Here is a 23,777-nt window from a genome sequence, read left to right on the forward strand (position 1 = left end):
CTCATTCAGCATCTCCTCCTTTTACTCTCTCTTCAAATTCCACTTCTCCCTCTTCACCTCAGCAAGAGAAAAAGAACTTCAGTCCCTGACCTGCAAACACATATTCACTTAAATCCAAGCAAAAATGTTGCCATGGGAATTTAAGGATCTCCTATTAGAACATGCCTTCTCATTTCAGCCTTTTTTTAAAAAAAAAACCCACCTGTTTTTCTATAAACTTGTCTTACACTCAACTTGTGAGGGTGAGAGGAGCTGGCAGGTCCCTTTCTAGAGAACACCTCCCTCCCCACAGCTCACAGCACACTCAGCTGCCCGCTGAGAGATGCTGGCATCCCACTCTAGTGCTTCGAAGGCTTTGTTAAGGAATGCTGCAGAGTCTCCAGGCATGATGTGGTGCCTCAAACAGGAGCCCTGACACAGCTCATCTTGTGACACTGTCCCAGGAAACCTGCTAGCCAAGAGTTTCTGTATCTCCCAAAGTTAACCCAGGCCATTTTTTGCATTCCTCGAGGGGCCTGTGTGTACAGTCTTTTGGATCAGCAGATTCTGAGATAGAGCATGGAGCATACGCTTGTCTGGGGAAGTATCTTCCCTGCAAGGAAAGCCAAGCTGTGCTGCCCGCATGCTAGCGGCCAGGCAGTGCAGCAGTGTGAGCGGCCCTCGTTCTTGAGGATGGCTTCTGTCAGGATGGCTGGAATTGCCCAAACCACCCTTGCTGGGGAACAGCACACTGAGCTGTCATCACCCACACCGCAAACATTCTGGCCAGCCTGAGATCATGGAAGTTGCTGCGCCTAGGATGTGTGCTCTGGATTTCATCTGGAACCATGAATGGGAAGGAGGTGGACCAGCTGACCAGCGTCCGGCTGCTTCTGCTTTGGAGAAACTGAACCGGTGGCAAGGCAGCGGGGTGGGGCGGCTCTGCCGGCAGCCCTACGCCCTAGTGGGCCCACCCAGAGCCAGTTCTCACCCACTGTAGCACTGTGGCACACACACACACGGGAATTACCACGCTACAGCAACCACCAAATATTTAGAGACACTTGAAGGCTTTCCAAGCAGAGTTATTGCTGTCAGGAAGTTGCCCAGAGTTTCCTCAAGAGTGAGAATGCTGCAGTAGGAAGAGAGCCCAGCTGGCTGATGACAGCTGCTGACAGAAACATGATGATGCCATTTACTTAAGAGAAGTGATGACTCAGATCCCTGAGTTTTCCCCTAGCCATTCTTTCCAGAAGGTAGCAGGGACCCTCACTCACTTCAAAACCATCTGGATTAGAGTGAAAAAGAGAAGACATCAAGCATACAACTGCACTTGCCAACTCAGCAGGGTCTTTAGAAGCACCTGCCTAAAGAACTGCTGGTGCAAATCCACCTTGACTGTGGATTCATCCTACCTACAGCCAAGCAGCAGGGCATCCCCCATCCTTATCATTGTGCCTTGAAAGCCTAAGGACCACACACTGGAAAAGCTAATTTGAGAAAGCAGCTGCTGTTTTCCGTGCTTGGTACCAAGCAAGGCCACCTTCAAGAGAAGTAGGAGCTGGGTACCAGGCAGGAAAGCCTGCCTGCAGCACAGCCCGATGGGAAGCACCCCACCCAGGACCACTGCAGGACAGCATTCCCGGGTGGAGACAGCAGCTCTCTGTGACTGGGGGGTGATGAAGTATTCCAGGGAACTTCTGCACCGCCAGAGCCCGGTGTTAACCACTACAAAGAGCAGCTGGCCGAGAACCTTTCAGTAGATGGCAGCAGAAATCCTCGTGGGTCCCTTACAACCCAAGTCATTCCATGATTCTGTGACCCAGAGGATTCCTTTTGGGACACCCCTCCTTGGCAAAACTCCCCAGTTAGAGTAGTTTCAGGGGCACATCACTTCAGGTCAGACACCACACCCTCACCAGAGTAATGGCAGCTGAGCAGGTCAAACAGAGAGAACTTCTTGAGAAGAAACTCACCCAGGTTCTGAAAACCCCCACTCTTTGCTCTGGCAGAAGTTTCCCTTACCAAACTGCCTCTTGCAACACACGGGAAGTTCCCCAATTCGGCCTTCAGTTCCTATGGCCCCACAGAGCCCTTATGGCTCATGGGAAGACCCCCAAGCACTAGGACTCCAGCAAAATCACACCACACCATTCCTCTCCGTCGGGTCCAGCCAAACAATGCCGTTTTAAAAGAAAAATGACTTCCACAAATTCCAAAGACTCAACAAATCAGCAACAAAAAGGTGACGGAATGTCCCACCTAACTGGCACCCTCCTAATTCAGCCCCCCTGGATCTCAGCTGCCTCACAGGCAGGAAGCAGCCACGTCCCCACTAGCAACACGCTGTCAGGGCAAGAAGCGGAGCGGTGGGGCGGCCAGGAAGCTGTGACGGGCACCCTGCATACCTGGTGAGCAAGGTGTGGCTTTATGAAGCTGACTCAGGGCTGGGTCAGGTCTCCTACAAGCAGGAACACGCTTTCCAAATAATCGTTTCCTGTTCTCCCCAGGCAAGATGAAGGAGATGGGGGCAGGACACAGCTTTCTCGGGCACAGACATCCCCCCTCCTCAGAGCTGCTCAGCACAAAGGCCAGCAAGGAGCGACGGCAGGGGCTGGTGACTCAGGCCAGGACAGAGGCGCTGGGGTTGTGACTAACGATTACTCATGCGAGGAGGAATTCTGAGAGGGCTCTACGTCCAGCTCGGCGCATTGCTTTGGATACTTCTGCAGCCATCAGCACAAAGGAGAGCTTTGACAATGAATCAGACCCTGGTATAAAATGACAAAGCCAGACTTATCTCCCAACTTTGTGTTAAAATTATTTCAGCGTAATCATAAAAGCAGTTTAATGCTAATCAAGGGAAACAAGCAACCTTTTCTAAGCCAGATGACTAAGCGTAGGATCCTGGATAGACAAAACCATTCAGACACAGCAAAAGTGTTTTTTTATTAATGTATAATGTATCTCACTTTCCCTTGAATCACAAAGGAACACAAGCACACTGGCAAAGTTTGCTTCAAAAGTTTTTCCCATCAGATTTTTTGAATCAGAGTAGCACAACCCCCCTCCCAGAAAAAAAAAAAACCCCTAAAATGAGTTCTGGGGTACAATTAATTTGAAAGCATCTCTATAATTAGCTTCTAAAGGGGTTAAAAGCAAGCAATCAACACCCATGTTAATGATTCTCCTGCTTTTATGATCTATCCACCTAAAAATAAAGGCAGGAACAGTGAAAGTCATCAAATTCCAGTTCTCCCTCCACGAAGCCTTTGCCCTCCCAGCTAGTTTGTGTGCTTACTTGGCAGTCTGCAGGGCAGGGAAGACTAACAAAGAATTACTAATTAAGCAGATGCTGGCAAAAATCTGGGAGCTAGACAACTTGTGGTGGTGAATGATTGCTCCAAAGGAGAGAGCCAGCCTTGCACACACACCCCCGTACTGGGGTGTGCATCACCCCATCATCAGCATCACCCACAGCCACTGCACAACAACGCCATGAGATGCTGAAGGGTTCATACGCCTTCCCAGGTCGAAACCAGTGGGACACTCTTTCAGAGAGCTGGGAATCCCCGCTCAGTGTGATGATTCCTCCTTTCTGTGCAGCTAAGATTACTATGCCGTGTTTTGCAACCAGTGACTTTTGCACTGTTTCACACAGGACAAAGTGCTTGCGCAATTCTCAAAGCATGAACATATTCTTAATTGATCTTTATCTGCCATAGGACTAGAACCAGTATTTAAAAAAAATACACCTCCTGGCTTGAGATGAATGAGGAGCATTTCTTCCCTTCGAACACTGCAAGGTGCTTGCTGCACACAATCAGCTTCCGTTTATCTGGGATGAGAGGCAATGCAATTTGGGAAAAAGAGAAACAGCATAAAATATGCATTAAGTGAGGCTGTAGGAACACAGCCCTTCTACTGTGACAAGTGACAATAAGACAGACTGCAAGGCTTTTATCAGAGAAATAAGTCAGTGATTCATCACAGCCAAGAAAGCGAGGATGAAGGCTGGTTCTTCATGTTCCCATCTGCAGAGCTGGTTTAAGGGACAGAAAGGATTAGAGCAGTGTTAGCTCTGCCTCAGTCCCTCCAGTACTCACCTGACACTCATAAGGACCCAGCCCAGTGTCAGAGAGCTTCTCTGCAAAGGATGATTTCACCCTGACAATCTTCTCACCATTTTATTATTTTAAAGCCTGTTATTCTCATTGCACAGAGTATTTTTAATTTCAAAAATGAGGAATGAGAATGCAGATTCTCATCCCAGTAAGAGCCAGACCTATGGGGAGAGCAAAAGCTTTGGCTACTCCCTTCTTCCAAACAAGCACCTCCATGGAGGGCAGCGCAGCGCCACAGCTCTGCCAGTGCAGGCTGTGCTCCACTCCCTGACGTGAGGGTGTGCGGATGCTCCCCAGCTGGCAGCAACCTTAGCCAGGCAGCTGGACCACCCACAGCCTCAAAAAGCAGGCAGAGCTGCCGGCTTTGCAGCCTGAACATCAGGAATAAGCCCTCAGTGAAGGCACAGGCTCAGGCCTGGGTGATGGAAGCCCACAGAGTCACGATGAAACACATTTTCCAGGAATGTCACCAAGTCCAAATGTGTGTTCTCAGAGGGACCTGCCCAGACACCTGCGTCTGCCTTGGACACCCATGGCCATGCAAGAGGCTCCACAGTTCACTCCCACACCAACCACCACAGTCTGTGGAGCTCCCACACCTTTCTCCTCCATGCAAGCCCAAATGTTAATCCTACATGTTAAGCTCACTTCCACACTCCACCTCTCCCCACACTGGACATCCAGCCTCCTCCACGGCAAGCACAGGGAGATCACTGCTAGGATGCAGTGGCCCTCTGGAACCATTTGGACTTCCGCAAAGCATTCTACACTGTCCAGCATGACATTCTTGTCTCTAAACTGGAGACAGATTTGATGGATGGACCACTTGGTGGATAAGACATTGGCCGGATAGTTGCACTCAAAGAGCTGTGGTCAATGGCTCAATATCCAACTAAATACCAGTGATGAGTGATGCTCCTCAAGGGTTGGTATTGGGACTGGTGTTGTTCAACATTTTTCTTGCAGACATGGACAGTGGGATTAAGAGCACCTTCAGCAAATTTGCTGGTGACACCAAGCTTTGTGGTGTGGTTGACATGCTGGAGGGAAGGGATGGATCCAGAGGGACATGGACAGGCTGGAGAGGGGGAACTGTGCGAACCTCATCGAGTTCAACAAGGCCTACGGCAAGGTCCTGAGTCAGGGCAATCCCAAGCACAGATCCAGGCTGGGCAGAGAATGGATTGGGAGCAGCCCTGGGGTGAAGGACTTGGGGTGCTGCGGGATGAGAACCTCAATGTGAGCCAGAAATTTGTACTTGTAGCTCAGAAAGCCAATGGTGTCCTGGGCTGCATCCAAAGCAATGGGACCAGCAGGGAGAGGAGGAATCAGATTCTGCCCCTCTGCTCCACTCTGATGAGACCCCACCTGCAGCCCTGCATCCAGTTGTTGAGTCCTCGGCACAGGAAAGACATGGAGCTGCTGGAGTGAGTCCAGAGGAGGCTGTGGAGATGACCCGAGGGCTGGAGCACCTCCCATATGAGGACAGAGATTGTTCTGCTTGGAGAAGTGAAGGCTCTAAGGAAACCTTATAGCAACCTTCCAATACCTGAATGGGCTACAAGAAAGCTGGGGAGGGACTGTTTACAAAGGCTTGTAGTGATAGGAGTAGAGGCAATGGGTATAAACTGGAAAGGGGCAGATTTAGACTAGACATAAGGAGGAATTACTTCACTAGGAGAGTAGTGAGGCACTGGCACAGGTTGCCCAGGGAAGCTGTGGATATCCCATCCCTGCAGGTGTTCAAGGCCGGGTTGGATGGGGCCTTGGGCAGCCTGATCTACTGGGATGTTTTCCTGCCCATGGCAGGGGAGTTGAGACTAGATGATCTTCCAACCCAAACTATTCCATGATTCTATGATTCTTTGAGGGAGAATGTATTTCAATGGAAAGAGGGGAGACTGATATATCAGAGAGAAATATTTTACTGTAAGGGTGGGGAGGCCCTGGCCCAAGTTGCCCAGAGAAGTGGTGGCTGCCCCATACCTGGAGGTGTTCAAGGCCAGGTTGGATGGGGCTTGGAATATCCTGATCCAGTGTTCCCACCCATGGCAGGGGGTTTGGAACTGGATGGGCATGGAGCTCGCTTCCAACCCAAACCATTCCATGATTCTATGGTTCTTTGATTTATTGTCTTTCTCTTCAGCACAGAGAACATCTGGACTCCTGACTTGTGAGAGTTACTAAAACGCCAAACGTGTGATTCAGGGGCAAGAGGAGGAGACAGCACCACTCAGATATCCTAAATACCAGATACTGTAAAGTTGTGGGATGAAAAGGAGAACAAGTTGCAAAGAAACCCAACTAAACCACCCCCACAACACACCACCTTCCAGGCCAAGAAAATTAAGAAAACAAAAATCAATCCACCCCTTAGCAATGCCCCAAACCTGCAGACAAGCTCTGTACAAGTTGAGTCACCTTCCCTGGAGGTGTTTAAGGGACGGGTGGATGAGGTGCTGAGGGGCATGGTTTAGTGATTGATAGGAATGGTTGGACTCAATGATCCAGTGGGTCTTTTCCAACCTGGTGATTCTACGATTCTATGATATTTGCAAACCCTGACTGCAGCCCAGCCCCTGGTTTGCAGGAACAGCAGCGACAGAGGCATCCAGCCTTCCTGAGAGCAGAGTTGGCCACAAAGCCACCAGGCTGGAATCCTGCCAGCATCTGACCCTGACTGTGCACACGCTTAGAAATGAGGGGCAGCCCCTGTGACCACACACGTTTAAATCCCCATCCTCAGTACGTGCACGTATGCCAGCAGTGGAATAAGAGAGAACAGCACGCTCATCCACAGTAAAACCTGCTCCAGGCTAAGGCACAGAGGGCTCTTCTTGAGGCTTCTCTGCTCCAAAGCAAACAGGAGCATTCCCTATTTCCCTCTGTTTACTTAAAAAGCCCACCGTGCATTCCTGGGCACTGGCCTATCTCGAGCCAACCATGGGATGAGAGCTTCTCCACTGTAAAGCTCAGGAAGAAACAGTCTAACTTGGGAACAGCCTAACAATTGATGCCTCCTGATGGTCTGTAAAGAGCACCACAAACCCCAAGAGCTTTGTTTTCACATCATTAAAGCCACCCTTGGAACTGGCATCCATGCCAATGGCTCCAGACGCCCAGGAGCTGCTGCAGGAGTGTGCCAGAGTCACGCAGCCATGGTGAGCAGGTCCATCACAGCCATTCCCACCTGGAGAACACAAACTCCCAGGCTCCAGCACTTCTTCCCAGCCACACCTCGCTTGCTGAAATCTTTTTTCCCACAGGGTACAAAACCACTGCTGTGTCAACCACCCAAGACTCAAGACTCAGAGAAGGGGGCACCACCACTATGCCTCAGGGCTGCAGCAGAGCCAGGCTGAAGCTACTCCAGACAGGAGATGTGAGCACTGGAAGCTGCAGCAGGAGCAAGAATGCGTCCAGGCAGCACCAGGAAAGTCTGACATTACCTCTGACATTGGGTCACCATAATCCAAGTGCCTTTTAACTGTTCTGTGAAGAAGCCTTGCAACACCACCTAATCCTTTAAACAGGGAGCACAGCCAAGCTGGAGAGCAGTGCACTCATTTCTCTACCATGAACAAGAGCAAAGACGTTTTCTGTGTGGGACGGGGCAATTGGGAGATGGCATTTAGAAATAAGAAATGAAGCACTTGAGTACAGCTTTCCCAGCTGTACATTCTCAGCTGAAGAAAACAACGAACTCTGTATCTCCATGGCCATGAACTCTCGGTCTCCCATACATGTGTGAAAGAACTGCCTTTGAAACCAGCACACAATAATGTTGTAGTCAGAGTTTAAAATCGAAATTCAGCTCAACCAGAAGGCTGCAGGTTGCTTTTGCCCCCTCTCCATGAAGGAGCTAAATCCAGTGGCACAGAGTAGCCAGAGCTGCCCAGCAGAGCCTCCTCCTTGTTTGTTATTTTTAGCCATTTAGTCCGACAACGCCTGACAACAAAACATGCTGAATATAGCATGCCAGAAGGGACTATCAGATATAATCAAAGAAAACACACAGTGATAATCGCTTTCTCCACCCCTGGTGAAGAATCAATTTTCCGTGTCTTTACAACATCAGAGTTTGTCTTTCTTAAAATGCCACATTTAAAAACAGAATCCATCCAGCCCTACAATGGAAATGGATAACATTTCCTGAAACAAAGCGTTGTTCCACCCCACACATATCATGTTTCCTTAAAAACAAGGGAAGAAAAACATTACTTGGTTTTTCTCCTTACTGCACAAACAGTGCTGAGCTAAAAAGAGTCTGTGCTCATCCCTTTAGAATGCTTTCAAAATAGGTCCAACACATACCCCTCATACTGTGAAATACAACAAGAATTTGATAGTATCAGGGCTGGAAAAATCCAGCTGCTGCTGTGAAGCAGGACTCCTCCCCTGCATTGTGCGAGTGAGCTGCACTGTCCCCTTGCCACAATTCAGGCTGGTTTCAGTGAGCCTCACTGGCACACTGAGCAGGCACACGTGTTTGCTCAGTCTGTTGGAATCCCAAAGGTTTACCCACAAGCTGTGAATTAAGAATGCTACATATGTATGTGTATACATTCACATTCATAGAATGGCACTGATGCGAGGGTGAAGCCACTTGCTTTTCCTGCAGGGTACCCGGCAGCAGATGCGTTTGCCCCCTCATCCAAATCCAAAGCCCCTGGGTATGTTCAGAACACAGCTCCTCTCACCAACTACACCCAAGACATATTCCAGCCAAGTCTTATTTTACAAAGATAAGTGTGGTTCTCCTTGCTGCTTTCCCATGCAACAAGCAAGAGAAAGGACCAAACTAGCCGTATCGCATTGATTCTGTGATGCTGCCTTGAAAAAGGCAATGCACCAGTTCAACAGGAGAGGAACCCAGGACAGCAGAGGGAGGGGACAGGAGTAACAGCCATACAATCATGGAATCATAGAATGGTTTAGGTTGGAAGGGACCTTAAAGCCCATCCAGTTCCAGCCCCCTGCCATGGGCAGGGACACCTCCCACTGGATCAGGGGGCTCAAAGCTCCATCCAACCTGGCCTTGAACACCTCCAGGGATGGGGCAGCCACCACTGCTCTGGGAAACCTGGGCCAGGGCCTCCCCACCCTCACAGGAAAACATTTCTCCCTAAGATCTCATCTCAATCTCCACTCTTGCAGCTGAAAACCATTCCCCCTCATCCTGTCCCTGCACTCCTTGATCAAGAGCCCCTCCCCAGCTTTCCTGGAGTCCCTTTCAGTACTGGAAGCTACCCTAAGGTCTCCTCAGAGCCTTCACTTATCCAGGCTGAACAACCCCAACTCTATCAGCCTCTCCTCATAGCAGAGGTGCTCCAGTGCTCGAGTCATCTCCACAGCCTCCTCTGGACTCGCACCAACAGCTCCATGTCCTTCCTGTGCTGAGGACTCCACAACTGGACACAGGACTGCAGGTTGGCTCTCATCAGAGAGGAGCAGAGGGGCAGAATCCCCTTCCCCACTGCATTGGATGCAGCCCAGGACATAGTTGTCTTTCCAGTCTACAAGTACAAATTTCTGGCTCACGTTGAGGTTCTCATCCCGCAGCACCCCAAGTCCTTCTCCTCAGGGCTGCTCCCAATCCATTCCCCGCTCAGCCTGTGTGTGGGATTCACCTATCCAAAGTCAGAAATGTGAGGAAGTAACAAGGTAGTTAATGTAAAATATAAACTAAGCTTCCACTGTTAGTAACGGATGGAGAGAAGTTCTAATATATCTTGGTTTAATATTTATTTGACAATGGTGCAATGGAAGCACAAGGTCACAAAGTTTCACATTCCTTCCTGCTTCTGTCACAGCTTGTTTTCAGGACAGAAAAATCCCCTGCTCCTGTAATAATGCTTTCTGACTTGGGATCAGGTATTTCCCCTGAAATCTCTGTTTCCAGTCTAAGGCTTGTCCTCTTCCATGGGGATTCCCAGGCCTAAGGAAAATCCTTTTCACAAAACTGTCAGCCAGCTGGATGCAGAAGAGTTAAAAGAGGGACTTGAATGTTCATTAAAACACAGCATTGAAAGCTTTGGAAATCTGAGGTGTACTCATCAGGGTTGCCCGTGTGGCAACCACCCTCCCACTCCCATCACATTCTGAGACACTGTTGCCGAGAACTTCAAGTCAGCAGCCAGAGACTCAAGCAATAGGGAGCTACAAAGCTGACAAACACATCTGCAAAGCAGCCAGCTCTGAAGCTCTGAGTACAAATGGCAACAGTCATGATTTGGGGGGAATTCCATCTGTTCTGCTGAACTCAGCAATTAGAATGTTTGGGAGGTAATATCATTGCCCACCAGGAACAAGAAGAAGCAGAGATGCGCAGCTGAAGGGTTCAGTGACCACAAAGCTGACCACAGCTCGATGGACCTGGTTGGAAGGCACCAATGGGCCATTTGTAAACAGAAGCTGGCAACCACAGTCCAATCACTTCCAAATCCACATGAGCTGCTATGAAGTTCTTCAACCCCAGCCACAGAATTATCTTCATGTGCCCCATCCCTGGAGGTGTTCAAGGCTAGGTTGGATGGGGTTTTGAGTGACCTGACCCAGTGGGAGGTGTCCCTGCCCATGGCAGGGGGCTGGAACTGGATGGGCCTTGAGGTGCCTTCCAACTCAAGCCATTCCATGATTCTATTCTATGATTCTACAGTTCCCCAGCCAAGCTGAGTTTTAAGAAAGAATTTAAAAAAAATAGAAACTCTACTTCTGCTTCAATGTAAGCAGGAGATGATGGAGACAGAACTGTACAGGTTTCAGTAGGTTTGAGCAACAACTTCCTGCTCCCGCTCATCCCTGCTTAGCTGGTCTCCATGCTCACTTTCTCTGAAACACTGACAGATGAGAAAAGCAGCTTGACGAAACTCAGCCTTTGTTTTTTCTGTCATTCCCCAAAACACAAGGAAGAGGGTTTTGTGTTAATGGTGTTTTAGGGGCATACAGGACAAAAATACACTAACAGCCTTGGAAAAGTACATCGTAAACATCTCTGGAGAAGTGTCAGCTATACATGCAGCCACCAGAAGATAGTCAAGATTCACTAGTGAACTTGTTCGAACACTGGCACTTGTGCAGACACTGCTCTGTAGTAGTTCCTAGATATTCTTCTCTGCCTTGAACACTCCCACCAGATAAACATAAAAATACAGAACTGCTCTGGCCACATAATCAAAATAAAGTCCCGTCTCCCCTAGATCTGGTCTTCAACAGCAGCCACAAGTAGATGCCTAGGGCAGAGTATGAAGACAGGGCAGGCATAGACCACACTTCCTCCTCATACTTTCCCACCCTCCAGACATTTTTAGTTCAGGGACTTCCTGAGCAGGATGTCTTTTCTACATATTTGGTAATTCTCAACGGATTTCTCTTCCATGAATTTGTACAATCATCCCAATCCAGTGTAGGATTTTAATATGCACAGCATTGGCAAAGCTCCATATCACCTACCTGCTGCAAATAACCATGCACAAATCCACTGGCAAGTTTTAAACCTTACTCCCTAATCTCATTTGAATCCTTCTCCAGTTTTCATACCAGGACATGGAACATCAGGCCCTACTGGGGATGTAGATCTAGCAAAGAAATCAATTACTTGTAGGTTACTTGTAACAGGTGCTTCATTTCTCCTTGTTGCAATCCTTCAGAATACGAAGTACCAGCTAAAAACAAGGGATACAGCAAACAGCATCTTCCTGACCTTCAATGTTCTGCTTTCAGCATCAATACCTGCCAAAAACTTACCTCTAATTCCTTGATTTTCTCTTCAGCTATTCTCTGTTTTTCCAAGAGCTGGTTGTGAATCACTCCTTTAGATTGAAGAATAAACCTGCAAGTGAAAAGGAATAGATAGAAGCTGTTGGGTGTTTTCAACATCTGTTGCACATTGAGTTAAACTGCAGTGACCTCTGCAAAGTATTCATCCTCAGCCCACACATTCTGGACCCAGGCAGAAGGAACCACTGTGACAGCTCACACAAACCACCAGGCTAGCCTCAAGGTCTTGCTCACTGATCTTACCCACAATCTGGGAGTTAAAAAATGGATGCACAGAGATCCCCCTCTATCATTCAGCATCCTTGAATGATTTAAAAGCAGTTCTTGCACAGGGCTAGCAAGGGAAGTCTGTCATCCCACCCCCTTCAAAGGGATCTAAATCAGCTGAGGACATACAGTCAAGGAAGCCTCTTTCAATGGGTAAAAGCCATTCATTACTGGTTTAGGACTCACAAGCTAAACAAACGTACAATAAAACAAAGCTTTGCTACTGATAGAGGCTGAGTGAGTCGGGGTGCTTCAGCCTGGAGAAGAGGCTCTGGGGATACCTCACTGAGGCCCTTCAGTACTTTAAGGGGGCCGATAAGAAAGATGGAGAGAGACTTTTCTCCAGGGCCTGTCATGATGGGACAAGGGGCAATGGTTTTAAACTGACCAAGGGCAGGGTTAGGATGGACACAGGGAGAAATGTTCTGCTGTGAGGGTGGGGAGGCCCTTGCCCAAGTCGCCCAGAGAAGTGGTGGCTGCCCCCTCCCTGGAGGTGTTGAAAGCCAGGTTGAATGAGGCTTTGAGAAAACTGATCCAGTGGGTGGTGTCCTTGCCCACGGCAGGGGGTTGGAACTGGATGGTCTGTGCAGGTCCCTTCCAACCCAAACCCTTCTGAGATTTGGTGACCCAGAGCCATGGTCCACCTGCCTTAGTTGAGTTTTCGCAGCTTCCACTGCTCAGGGCTTGGCTTTAGCACACACCCTCACTGTCCTCTCAATTCCCAAGCTTTCTACATTCAGCAGGTTTTTCAGTGGGTGGGAAGTGGCCACTTCAACTGATATTGCAGCCACTGGTTTGCACTTGTTATGTTTTTCTAATTGCCAAAGGGATCTGAAAGATGCATCCATAACATCTCAGTTAAAACAATCCCGCTCACCAGCATGCAAAAAGCTGCTGGACTGGCTCAGAAGAGCCTCTGAAGGAGCACCAGTATCCAAAGCAGCTCTCCAGCACGTGGCACTGGCATCCCACAAAGAGGTAAAGGACAACTAAGTTCAAATGAATTTTAAGAACCCTCCATGCTTGTTTTTCATCCTTCCAGACATAAAGAATGTTCAAGCTACAGATTTGCCCCTTCCCTACTTAGAAAGTCCCCTAGGGGATTTAGAAGGAGCCTGCACGGGTCATACCAATGAGGTCAAGGTCTCCCTCCAGCACCAACTAGGGTCAATGTCCTCCTGCCAGGTGACAGGAGCTCATGCTCGAACAGTTAAACTCTCAGTTTAACTTTAGACAGGGCAGAATCGGAGCGCATTCTCCATCTGCTACAGAAAAATCTGAAGTCAGCTCGCAGTGCCGTCTCCCGTGACAAATGACATTATTAACATGTTTGCTCAGGGCCTGGTAAATACAAATGCGGATCTGCCACTTGGCTTGAAGCCCAATGCACTTGGCATCAGCAACACAACTGCCAAAAGGAAAACTACCTGCCACATGCATTCCTGAAACGCATAGGAGCAGAACCACAGTTCACTCCAACAGCTCTCCAATTAGAACTCTCCTGGCACTGATATTAATGCACTTAGCAATTGCCTCCTCCTCCTTCTCCAGTTCCTCTCCCTCGTTCTGCTTCACCTCCTCTTTTTGACAGTAATTTCCACTATACCTTTTACATTGCAATTTTCTCAAACCTTCCTCGTTTCTTCCCAGTCTCAGCTCAGGCTTTTATTCCTGGTGTGATCTTTGTGCTGTATCTGTTCCTGTTCCTTACAGCCCAGCTCACTTGCACTCCCTGTCCTCTCAATCCCTTTCCATCAGGTGCCTCCACCACCCACTTTCATACCAGGGTAATGTTTTCAGATCACACAACAGCCAGCTGAAATAAACTGTGGGTTTTGCTGAGGGTTATGCAAATCAAATCCATGAGCACCATTCCATGAAAGAGAAGTTGCTGACATTTGCTATTAGATGCAAAGCCTGGATCCAGCCCGAGAGGAGCTACCTTTCAGGTCCACCACCAACCCTGTCATCCTGGCGCTCTTATCTGAAGCCTACAACACCAGCAGAAACGAACACTGGCCTTCACACTCCCTGGGTGAAAACTAAAATTCTGCCTTATTTTGGCAGTAGCTGCCATCAGTGAAAAATCAAAGCTGCAGGATACCCTTAGTAAACAAAGTCATCAGTCCTTTCACACGTCACAGCTTCCCAGAGCCTGCGTGTGTACAAGAACATTTCCTTAATTAATTCCTGCTTTTGTGGGGCTAGAATTGGGATTGTTCAGCCTAGAGAAGAGAAGGATCCAGAGAGACCTTACACCAGCTTCCAGTACTGAGAGGGGCTCCAGAATAGCTGGGGAGGGGCTCTTGATCAGGGAATGCAGGGACAGGATGAGGGGAACGGTTTTCAGCTGAAAGAGGAGAAACTGAGATGAGATCTTACAGATAAATGTTTTGTTGTGAGGGTGGGGAGGCCCTGGCCGAGGTTGCCCAGAGCAGGGGTGGCTGCCTCATCCCTGGAGGGGTTCAAGGCCAGGTTGGATGGGGCTTTGAGTGACCTGATCTAGTGGGAGGTGGAACTGGATGGGCTTTGAGGTCTCTCCTGACCCAAACCATTCCATGACTCTATGGTTCATTTGCTTCCCCAGACTGTGTAGCAAGATCGATCATTTTGGTTTCACAGACACCCTAGGTCTAAAAAATGAAGTTAAACACATAGCTCGATCCATTTTCCCCAAGCTGAAGCTGGGAAGATCCCTGCTGGGCTCCAGCCAATCCCAGATGGCTGAGCACCACTACGTTTGAACAAACAGGCAGCTGACTTCACTGCTATTCTGCAAATGTCAACAGCAGTCATCGGGGAAAATATCCTCCCTCCTGCCCTCCTGCAATGCTCTGGCAGACATGCAACAGCAAATTAAGATTGGATGGACTGAGTTAGCACTGACGAGACTCATGCAGGCAGCTGGGCACAAATACAACCACCCCAATTTTATTTGCCATAAAACTGTGGGCTGGAACCTGTGGCCATTCCTACGCTGGCTCGGAACTGGATCAACTGTCCCTGACTTGGCTGGCAGCATCCTTCAGGTGGACTTCACCATCACCGGCTCCATGCCACCCATGTCAATTCCCTGACACAAACCCAGCAAACCCTCAGCCAGAAGCACACGGGTGCTGCCGTCCGTGTCTGCTCTCAGAGGCAAGGTTTTCTGAAAGCTGAAGCTATAAATCCACATCCACAGTTAACTATTTACACCTGCGGCTTCACTTTCCAACATAAGGACGACTCAAAAAAAATCATCAGTGTTTTACCTTCTAGCTTGGGGTACGACCAAAGTTTTTACCTAAGAAAATAATGTGGTTTATGGCAGCATCTGGAAAAAGCAGAAGCTTGTTCTGTGCATTGGGTAAGAGGCGTTGCAGGGCACCTGTAATAAGGTGGAGTTTAAAGTTAATCTGGATTTCATTCTTCCAGTTACCCTGAGTAAAACACAACCTGATGATACTTTTTCTCACGAAGCTGGAGAAACTGGGCAGTGTGATTCTGCTGCCCAGCTACAGAAACACATGGTCAGTTTATTTATGGATTATTAAGCTCAAGAAAGAACAACGGGAGGGTCTGAGGATGCAGCTCTCCTGTGAGTGAGTCTGTCAACAAGCTTTTCAAACACATGAACTTCATTTACTGCCACCAACTGAGACCTGGCTAGGGAATGGTTTGGAAGTCCCTTCCAACCCCTGCCATGGCAGGGGCACCTCCCACTGGATCAGGGGCTCCAAGCCCCATCCAACCTGGCCTTCAACACCTCCAGGGATGGGGCAGCCACCACTAATCTGGGCAACCTCGGCCAGGGCCTCCCCAACCTCACAGCAAAATGTTTCTTCCTAAGATCTCATCTCACTCTAAACTTGGAGTTGCCACATCACAGAGCCAGGAGCTATTTTCTGCTCCACAACACCAAGCCTGGCAGATGACATAGCCAGCACCAGCTCCTGGGCACAGATGAGGGCCAAAGAGCTCCTTCCCAGCCCACTCTGGCTGCATCCAGCACAGGAGTCTCCTAGAGATGGTACACTGAACTGGGATGGCTTTTCAGTATTGACAAACCAGCAGACAAGCAACAAAGCAAGTCCTCTTCCAGGCAAGTGAGTGCCCTCTGCCCGCCTTCTCTATGTGTGGTGTCACAGAACACTCCAACAATTCTGTCAAACGACACCTACACTGTCAGACATGAAATGATGGCTCAGAAGAACGTTCAGTGCTACAGTGGCAACTCCACAGCTCAGCAACAATCACCTCTTCCACAGAAACTTTTTCTCTGTTGTTAAGTAACACCAGAAATACCTGGGTTGGAATTGACAAGTTCACCACCTCACAGCTGCCCACTCACTCCAAAAAGAATGGCTAGTGAAAACTGAGTAGGATTTGCCCTACTCCAGATTTTGAGCAATTTTCCCAGTGTCTACAGATAAAAAGTAAAATCTCAAACCAAACCAAAGAACACTAGACAGGCAAGCTGCAGAGAAGTGAGGTGCCCAAGGACTGTGATGCTCAGCCAGACCCGGGCTGCCAACATGAGCAGCTCCGTGACAAAGCGAAGTGCACCTCACCGCTGCAGTCTCCCAGTGATGGCTGCTTCTCCAGCACAATCCAAGGAACAAAAGTACAGCACAAGGGAACTGAAAGAGAAACCTCACTCTAAATATTCCCACCGGTTTCTATTTCCCCCCCTCTGCCAGCTCCACATCGGGATCTTTTGTTTCCCTAAGGCAGGAATGTTGGTTTCTATACTCTCTCTGAGGCTCATTGCTAGTTTCCATCTGATGGGATCCTCTAAATTCCTGCATATGGTTCAGAGTTCAGGCAGTACTCTTTACACCCTGCTCAAAAACAGGCTCCAGGCTCGAGCCAGGCTGTCAGCAATGCTGTCAGCTCCATCATCCATCTGCTCCCGCGTGTCACACGCACACACCCACAAAGTGATGTGCAGTGTCAGTAATTCCATAACTCAGCCTGTTTGCACCAAAATGTCTGTTTACTTGACTTTCAGATGTAATATTAGATACTGAAAGATTTGTCTCTTAATGAATGAGGTTATGGAGATGTTTGTTCAGCACACGCCAATCTTCATTAGGGCATACAAGTCATACAAGTCATTAGAGTTATTGAAGGTGGAGTACCAGTAATGCTTGCAGTTAAGGTTTTCCATTAAAAACCCCTATTTTCAATTACTTGCAACTGCAGCCAACGTCAACCTTTACGTCTGAGGCTTTTGGTGGCAGGCCTCTGTCCCAGACATGGGCATGCTCTCCTCTTCCCATTCTGGTTCAGACAATGGCTCCAGCATTTCTCCCAGATGGCTTGCTGCTGCCAGAAGCTACTTGTATTACGGTATTAAACCCAGGAGGGAAGAAGTCACACAGCAGAGGCCACAGGGCTGCCTCCTGCCCATCTGAAAAGCAGCTCTTCCCACCTGGGGCCATGAAGGCTGGCTCCATAGGCAAGGCCAACAGGATGAGGTTCAACAAGGACAAGGGTCACAACAACCCCATGCAGTGCTCCAGGCTTGGGGAAGAGTGGCTGGAAATCTGCCCAGAGGAAAAGGACCTGGGGCAGCTGGTCAACAGCAACTGAACATGAGCCAGCAGTGGCCCAGGGAGCCAAGAAGACCAGCAGCACCTGACTTGGATAAGTCATGGTGTGGCTAGTAGAAACGGGGCTTGTTCAGCCTGGAGAAGGGAAGGCAGCAAGGAGATCTTAGAGCAGCTTCCAGTACTCAAAGGGGCTCTAGGAAAGCTGAGGAGGGGCTCTTCATCAGAGAGTGCAGCAACAAAGCTGGTGAAGGGGCTGGAGAACAAGTCTTACAAGGAGCAACTGAGAGAGCTGGGGTTGTTTAGCCTGGAGAAGAGGAGGCTGAGGGGAGACCTTATTGTTCTCTACAACTACCTGAAAGGAGGTTGTGGAGAGGAGGGAGCTGGCCTCTTCTCCCAAGTGACAGGGGACAGGACAAGAGGGAATGGCCTCAAGCTCTGCCAGGGGAGGTTCAGGCTCAACATAAGGAAAAAAATTCTTCACTGAAAGGGTCATTAGGCAATGGAAGGGTCTGCCCAGGGAAGTGGTTGACTCGCCTTCCCTGGAGGTGTTTAAGGTGCAGGTGGATGAGGTGCTGAGGGGCATGGTTTAGAGATTGGTGGGAATGGTTGGACTCGATGATCCGGTGGGTCTCTGATTCTATGATTCTGTGACAGGATGAAGGGGTTTTGAGCTGAAAGAGAGGAGATTGAGATGAGATCTTAGGGAGAAATGTTTTGCTGTGAGGGTGGGGAGGACTTGGCCCAGTCTGCCCAAAGCAGTGGTGGCTGCCCCATCCCTGGAGGCCAGGCTGGATGGGGCTTTGACCCCCTGATCTAGTGGGAGGTGTCCCTGCCCATGGCAGAGGGGTTACAACTGGATGGGCTTTGAGGTCCTCTCCAACCCAAATCAATCCGTGATTCTATGTCATTCTTCTTTTTTCCTTTCACTATTGCTTCCTGGACAGGGTAATTCCCCTTGGGTGAATAAAACTAGAGTTTGCTGGGGTATCAGCAGTGTCTGCTCCAAACTGCATCGGGGATCGTTGCCAGAAGCTTAAGCAGACCCTAGGAGAGTGGAAGAGGACTGCTTGCAGTTGTACCCAGCTGGCTCCTGTTCAATCAAGCTAGATTGCTTGGGATCAGCTCCTCGGAAGCCTCTCTTCCATTGGCTTTGAACAGGACTTAAAATGCAGTAATCCCCTACTGAGTATGCTCAAAGCTTGAACAGCAGTGCAAGTTCAGAATTAAAAAGCGTCTTTAAATAGATAAGGGCATGACTGGGCTTAGCCTTAGCCCAACTTTTCCATGCAGCAGGCTGATGAAAACATTTGGTTTCAAGGAGCAGAATATTCCATGTAGTTGCCTGTGCATGTGTGCTCAGCATTCACTTTCTTTTAGGAACACAATAAACGTGTTACAATGATGATACAGTGCTGTACAATGTTTTAGTTTAAGGGTGGATGAGGTGCTCAGGGTCATGGTTTAGTGGTTGATAGGAATGCCTGGACTCGATTCTGGAGGTCTTTTCCAACCTAGTGATTCTGTAGTTTTCTAATCAGTATCTGAAGCTTTCCCAAAAGCAATGGGAACAGTAAAGCTGAAGTAACTGTAACCCTTGGTGTGAGCTGGGAGCCAGCCTGAGTGGGCTTTTCCAATCTGTCATTCATCATCGTTCTGCCCGAACAGCACCGGAGCGTTCTTGCCAGTGAAGGGGGGTGTGTACCAGTGTGGGGCAGGGGAAAGCTCAGCTCCCCTGGTTTCCTGCACAGGTTCTTGCATGGATCTTCAAAGCATCACAGAATCATTAAGGTTGGAAAAGATCTCCAGGTTCATCCAGTCCAGCCATCAGCCCAACCCTACTGTGCCGACTAAACCATGTCCTGGAGTGCCACAGCCACATGTCTTTTGAACCCCTCCAGGGATGAGGACTCCGCCACTGCCCTGGGCAGCCTCTGACAGGGCTTCACCACTCTTGTCAATAAAGAAATTATTCCTACTATCCAATCTAAACCTCCCCTGGCACAACTTGAGGCCGTTTCCTCTCATCCCATCACTTGTTCCTTGGGAGAAGATACCAGCACCAGGAGCTGCAGAGAGCGATGAGGTCTTCCCTCGGCCTCCTCTTTTCCAGGCTAAACAGCCCCAGGTCCCTCAGCTGCTATCAGAACCCCTGAGCTCCAGACCATTCCCACCTCCGTTCCCCTTCTCCAGATGTGCCCCAGCCCCTCAATGTCTTTCCTGCACTGAGGGACCCAAAATTGAACGCAGGAGTTGAGGTGCAGCCTCACCAGTGCTGAGTCCAGGGGGACGATCTGTATGACTGCGCTGCCACCCTTCATGTCAAAGGGTTTCCCATTTTTCAGTCTGATTTTGACTTTCCCATTCAACAGCTCACACACCCTAACCAGAGCTTGCTCAGAAACACATGGAGCTGGAACACAAGTTGAAGATTTTCCTAAGTGTGCTTTTATTTTAATGGTCAGTTGTCTCATCGGGTCCCTCTCAATATAGCTAAGCCTAACGATTCCCGTTTCTCCCTGCCAAAGCAGCACATACCTTAAAGCAAAATAAAACCTGCAGGTTATATTGGGAGGGTTATATATGAACACATTAGAGTAGCAGCAGTTCACGTGTCGTTTCACTACTGTGCTCCAGGAGGTGGAGATGCACGAGGAGCTGTCTTGGTCAGAGACGTGGGTCGAAGCAAGCTGGCAGCATTGCTGATGAGCAGCAGAACCTGGCAGCACAGCAGCATGCCCAGAGACCAGGATTAGCGGTGCTGGAAGCTATCCAAAGGGAATCTTACGTAGGCCACAACAAGGGCAACTTTTACTCAGACGAACGTTTGTAAGACATAAACCTATTTACTGTAAGGAGCTAAAGGAAGAGGAAAAAAAGTGCCCTACTGTTTGCCTCCTCAGACCTTGCCGGGACTATCCCAGCCCATCCACCCTGCCCTGCCGAGGGGCCACGGGCTTTGTGTGGCACTTTGGCCCGTGTTTACATTGATTTTTTTTTTTTTTGTCTCTCAATAGTTACGGCATATTACATTACCTCATGCCAAGATAGCAACATTGCTTGCAAGCAACAGTTTCTGCATTGCCAGACACTTAACAAGAGGGTAGATTTATACCATTGTCGGTGCTTGGTGCTTTAAAAAAAGAAAGTAGGAATATACCCCTAAATGTGTGTTAAACAGAGTACAAGCCAAAATAAGGAAATAACTCTGCTTTTATAGAACATCATTGACTCTTTTTGAAGGCTCAGTTGACATAAATGGAATTTATGAAAAAAAAAATTGACAGAAAGCAAACATCTCCTCCCTGCCCTACAGGGATGGACATTTGAGCTGCACAGTGTGAGGAACCAGCACAAACACGGCTGCAGCTCATGGAGGCGAAATCTCCATGAATAGTTTTTCCTTTATCCCTGGTTTACTGGTTTTATTGTCTAATTTAGCCTTAATGCAATTTTTTAGTTCAAAGCTGCTTGTTTCAGCTATGGAAACCCTGGTGAATGCAGCACTCTGGGAGCAGGCACACTCCAAGATTTCCCAATATCCAGGCTACACTGGGCTACTTGGGAGCAGCAGAAAACAGAAACAATTTTTCCAGTAATGGGAAGTCAAGATCCATCTCTAAAATCTCCTGTATTTAGAATTCATAAAAAATTCCTAAGAAAAAAAAAAATCAAACCAAAATCCCAAGCCCCCCCAAAAAACCCACAACAATATATGAACAGCATCTGGCAGGAACACCCTGGTTAACCAAGCCTAATAGAATATCTGTTTTAATGCAATGTTCATAGACTCACAGAATGGTTTGGGTTGGAAGGGACCATAAAGCAATCCAGTTCCAACTCCCTGCCATGGGCAGGGACACCTCCCATTGGATCAGGGGGCTCCAAGCCCCATACAACGTGGCCCTGAAAGCAAAGCCATCCAGAGATGAAAGGAAAAACAAACAAAAAAAAACCCCCTTTGTGCCTTGCTCAGGAAGAAACCCGGGAAATGTGCGAGGAGGGAGACCCCACTGACAGCCAGGGTTTATATGTCAGCCTTAGCTTCCGCACATCCCAATCCTGCTACAACAAAGCAAACATCACCGAAGTGTGTGGGAAGATAACAAAGTCAAAAGAATTCAGGCATAACACCAATACAGAGATATTTCTGGCTACTGGGGTTAAATTAGCTAGCACTAAAACAATCCCACTATTGTTTCCTAAGCAGAAAGAACAAACTTGTTAGGATCAGCATTTGTGGATCAAAAAGGCTGGATGATGCTTTGGAAAATTGTTTCTTCTCAGAAAGCCTGATTTATCTTTATGGTTTTTTTATACTGGCTGAACCGTTCTGTCAGTTCAGCAAATAGTTTTGGAGAAAAAAAAATTAAAAACTGAAGACAGCAGCTGCATTCCTGAGTCCAGCATGGGAATGTTCTCATGTCTCTGTATTGAACTTGTGTAAAACGGTGACTGCATCCAACTGGACTGGGGTCCTCAAATTTTACTGCACTGTTTTAAATCATAGAATAGTTTGGGTTGCAAGGGACCTTAAAGCCCATCCAGTTCCAACCCTGCTGTCATGGGCAGGGACATGTCCCACTAGATCAGGCTGCCCAAGGCCCCATCCAATCTGGCCTTGAACACCTCCAGGGATGGAGCATCCACAGTTTCCCTGGGCAACCTGGGCCAGTGCCTCACCACTCTCATCATGAAGAAGTTCCTCCTTATGTCAAGTCTAAATCTGCTCCTCTCTAGTTTATAGCCATTGCCCCTCATCCTAACACTACATGCTTTTGTAAAAAGCACCTCCCTAGCTAAACGTAGAGGTTGTGAATTGAATCCACCATCTTCCAGGCTTTGAATAGGTGGTTCAGTCAGAGGACGCACAGACCTGGATTTCTCATTCATATTAAGGCTGTTCCACATAAAATTTATCTATCCTGTTGGCATAGAAGGTCCAACACAAAAGGACTAAGACTGACCCTACAGCTTGGGAATCAAGAGCAGGAGTGAAGAGACATAGAGATGTTCAAGACCACTTTCTAAGACATCACAGTGAGTCAAAGCTCGACTCAATCGCTTCACTCAGTGAAGCGAGTGCACACGTGTTTGAATAGAGACATTTTCTTCCTTCAGTCAGAAAACATTGCTGTGCAAGAGTCAACAGCAAGTACAACTGCAGCTTCCTGTGAAACTGCAGAAATCTGCAGCAGAAAGTTTTCAGTTATTGACTGAGGCTGATGGTGAGGAGATCCCAGAGATCCAGTCAGTGTGCAAAAGAACTCCTTTGTTGTCGTCAGGAGATGTGAAAATGAAACCAATGGAGACGCCCCCCAGCCCTTCAGAATTGACCTGGGGGATCGTATCGTGCATTGCACGCAGCTGCATGTCAGCTCATGAGCTGCTGTGAAGGTAAGCACAGCCGATTTTCTTAATTTATTAAATAAAAAGTGCTACAGGCACAGCCTCTTGTTTTTGTGCTGGTCCTTGTACACATATCAGGCAGAGACCAACTCTGGGCATCTCCCTGGCAGTGACAGACCCTGGGCGCTGTGCCTGCTCACACCCCATCCCGCGGTCGAGCTGCCCCTCAGCACCACACTGGGAAGGGCATTCCCAAGCACAGGACACATAGGACAGGGACTGCCCAGTAATTCTCCGGTCCAGTGATTTTGCCGTTTTCCTCTGCCACAGGATAGCCAAACACAAGTGCCCGTGCTGAACCAGAGACCCAGCCCTACACTCTGAACAAAGGGCTCTTCCATTCAAGTGATTCCCCATGGACTCTGACCCTCAAGTCCAACATTTCTTTTCGGAAATGAGGGAAAAGACTCAAAACCAGTACTTTAAATACAGTACTTCTTTCAGTTCTGGAGTCCTCAGCACAGGAAGGACATGAAGCTGTTGGAGCCAGTCCAGAGGAGGCCATGGAGATGATCCGAGAGCTGGAGCACCTTCCGTACAAGGACAGGCTGAAAGAGTTGGGGTTGGCCAACCTGGAGAAGGCTGCAGGGAGACCTTAGAGCAGCTTCCAATACCGAAAGGGGCTCCAGGAAAGCTGGGGAGGGGCTCTTGATCAGGGAGTGCAGGGACAGGATGAGGGAGAATG

At 48.6% G+C, this 23,777-nt stretch overlaps 1 protein-coding gene across 1 annotated transcript in view; it reads right to left on the reverse strand.

The window, feature by feature from the left end:
• The window catches only part of PFDN1 (prefoldin subunit 1), a 39,480-nt gene that overhangs the window by 7,334 nt on the left and 8,369 nt on the right, over nt 1-23,777 (reverse strand). Inside the window, exon 3 of the mRNA XM_069869691.1 lies at nt 11,850-11,934. Coding sequence (XP_069725792.1) covers nt 11,850-11,934 — 85 coding nt within the window. The remainder of the gene's footprint in view (nt 1-11,849; nt 11,935-23,777) is intronic.

Source organism: Phaenicophaeus curvirostris, chromosome 15 (genome assembly GCF_032191515.1).
Source record: "Phaenicophaeus curvirostris isolate KB17595 chromosome 15, BPBGC_Pcur_1.0, whole genome shotgun sequence".
NCBI classification, from domain to species: Eukaryota; Metazoa; Chordata; class Aves; order Cuculiformes; family Cuculidae; genus Phaenicophaeus; species Phaenicophaeus curvirostris.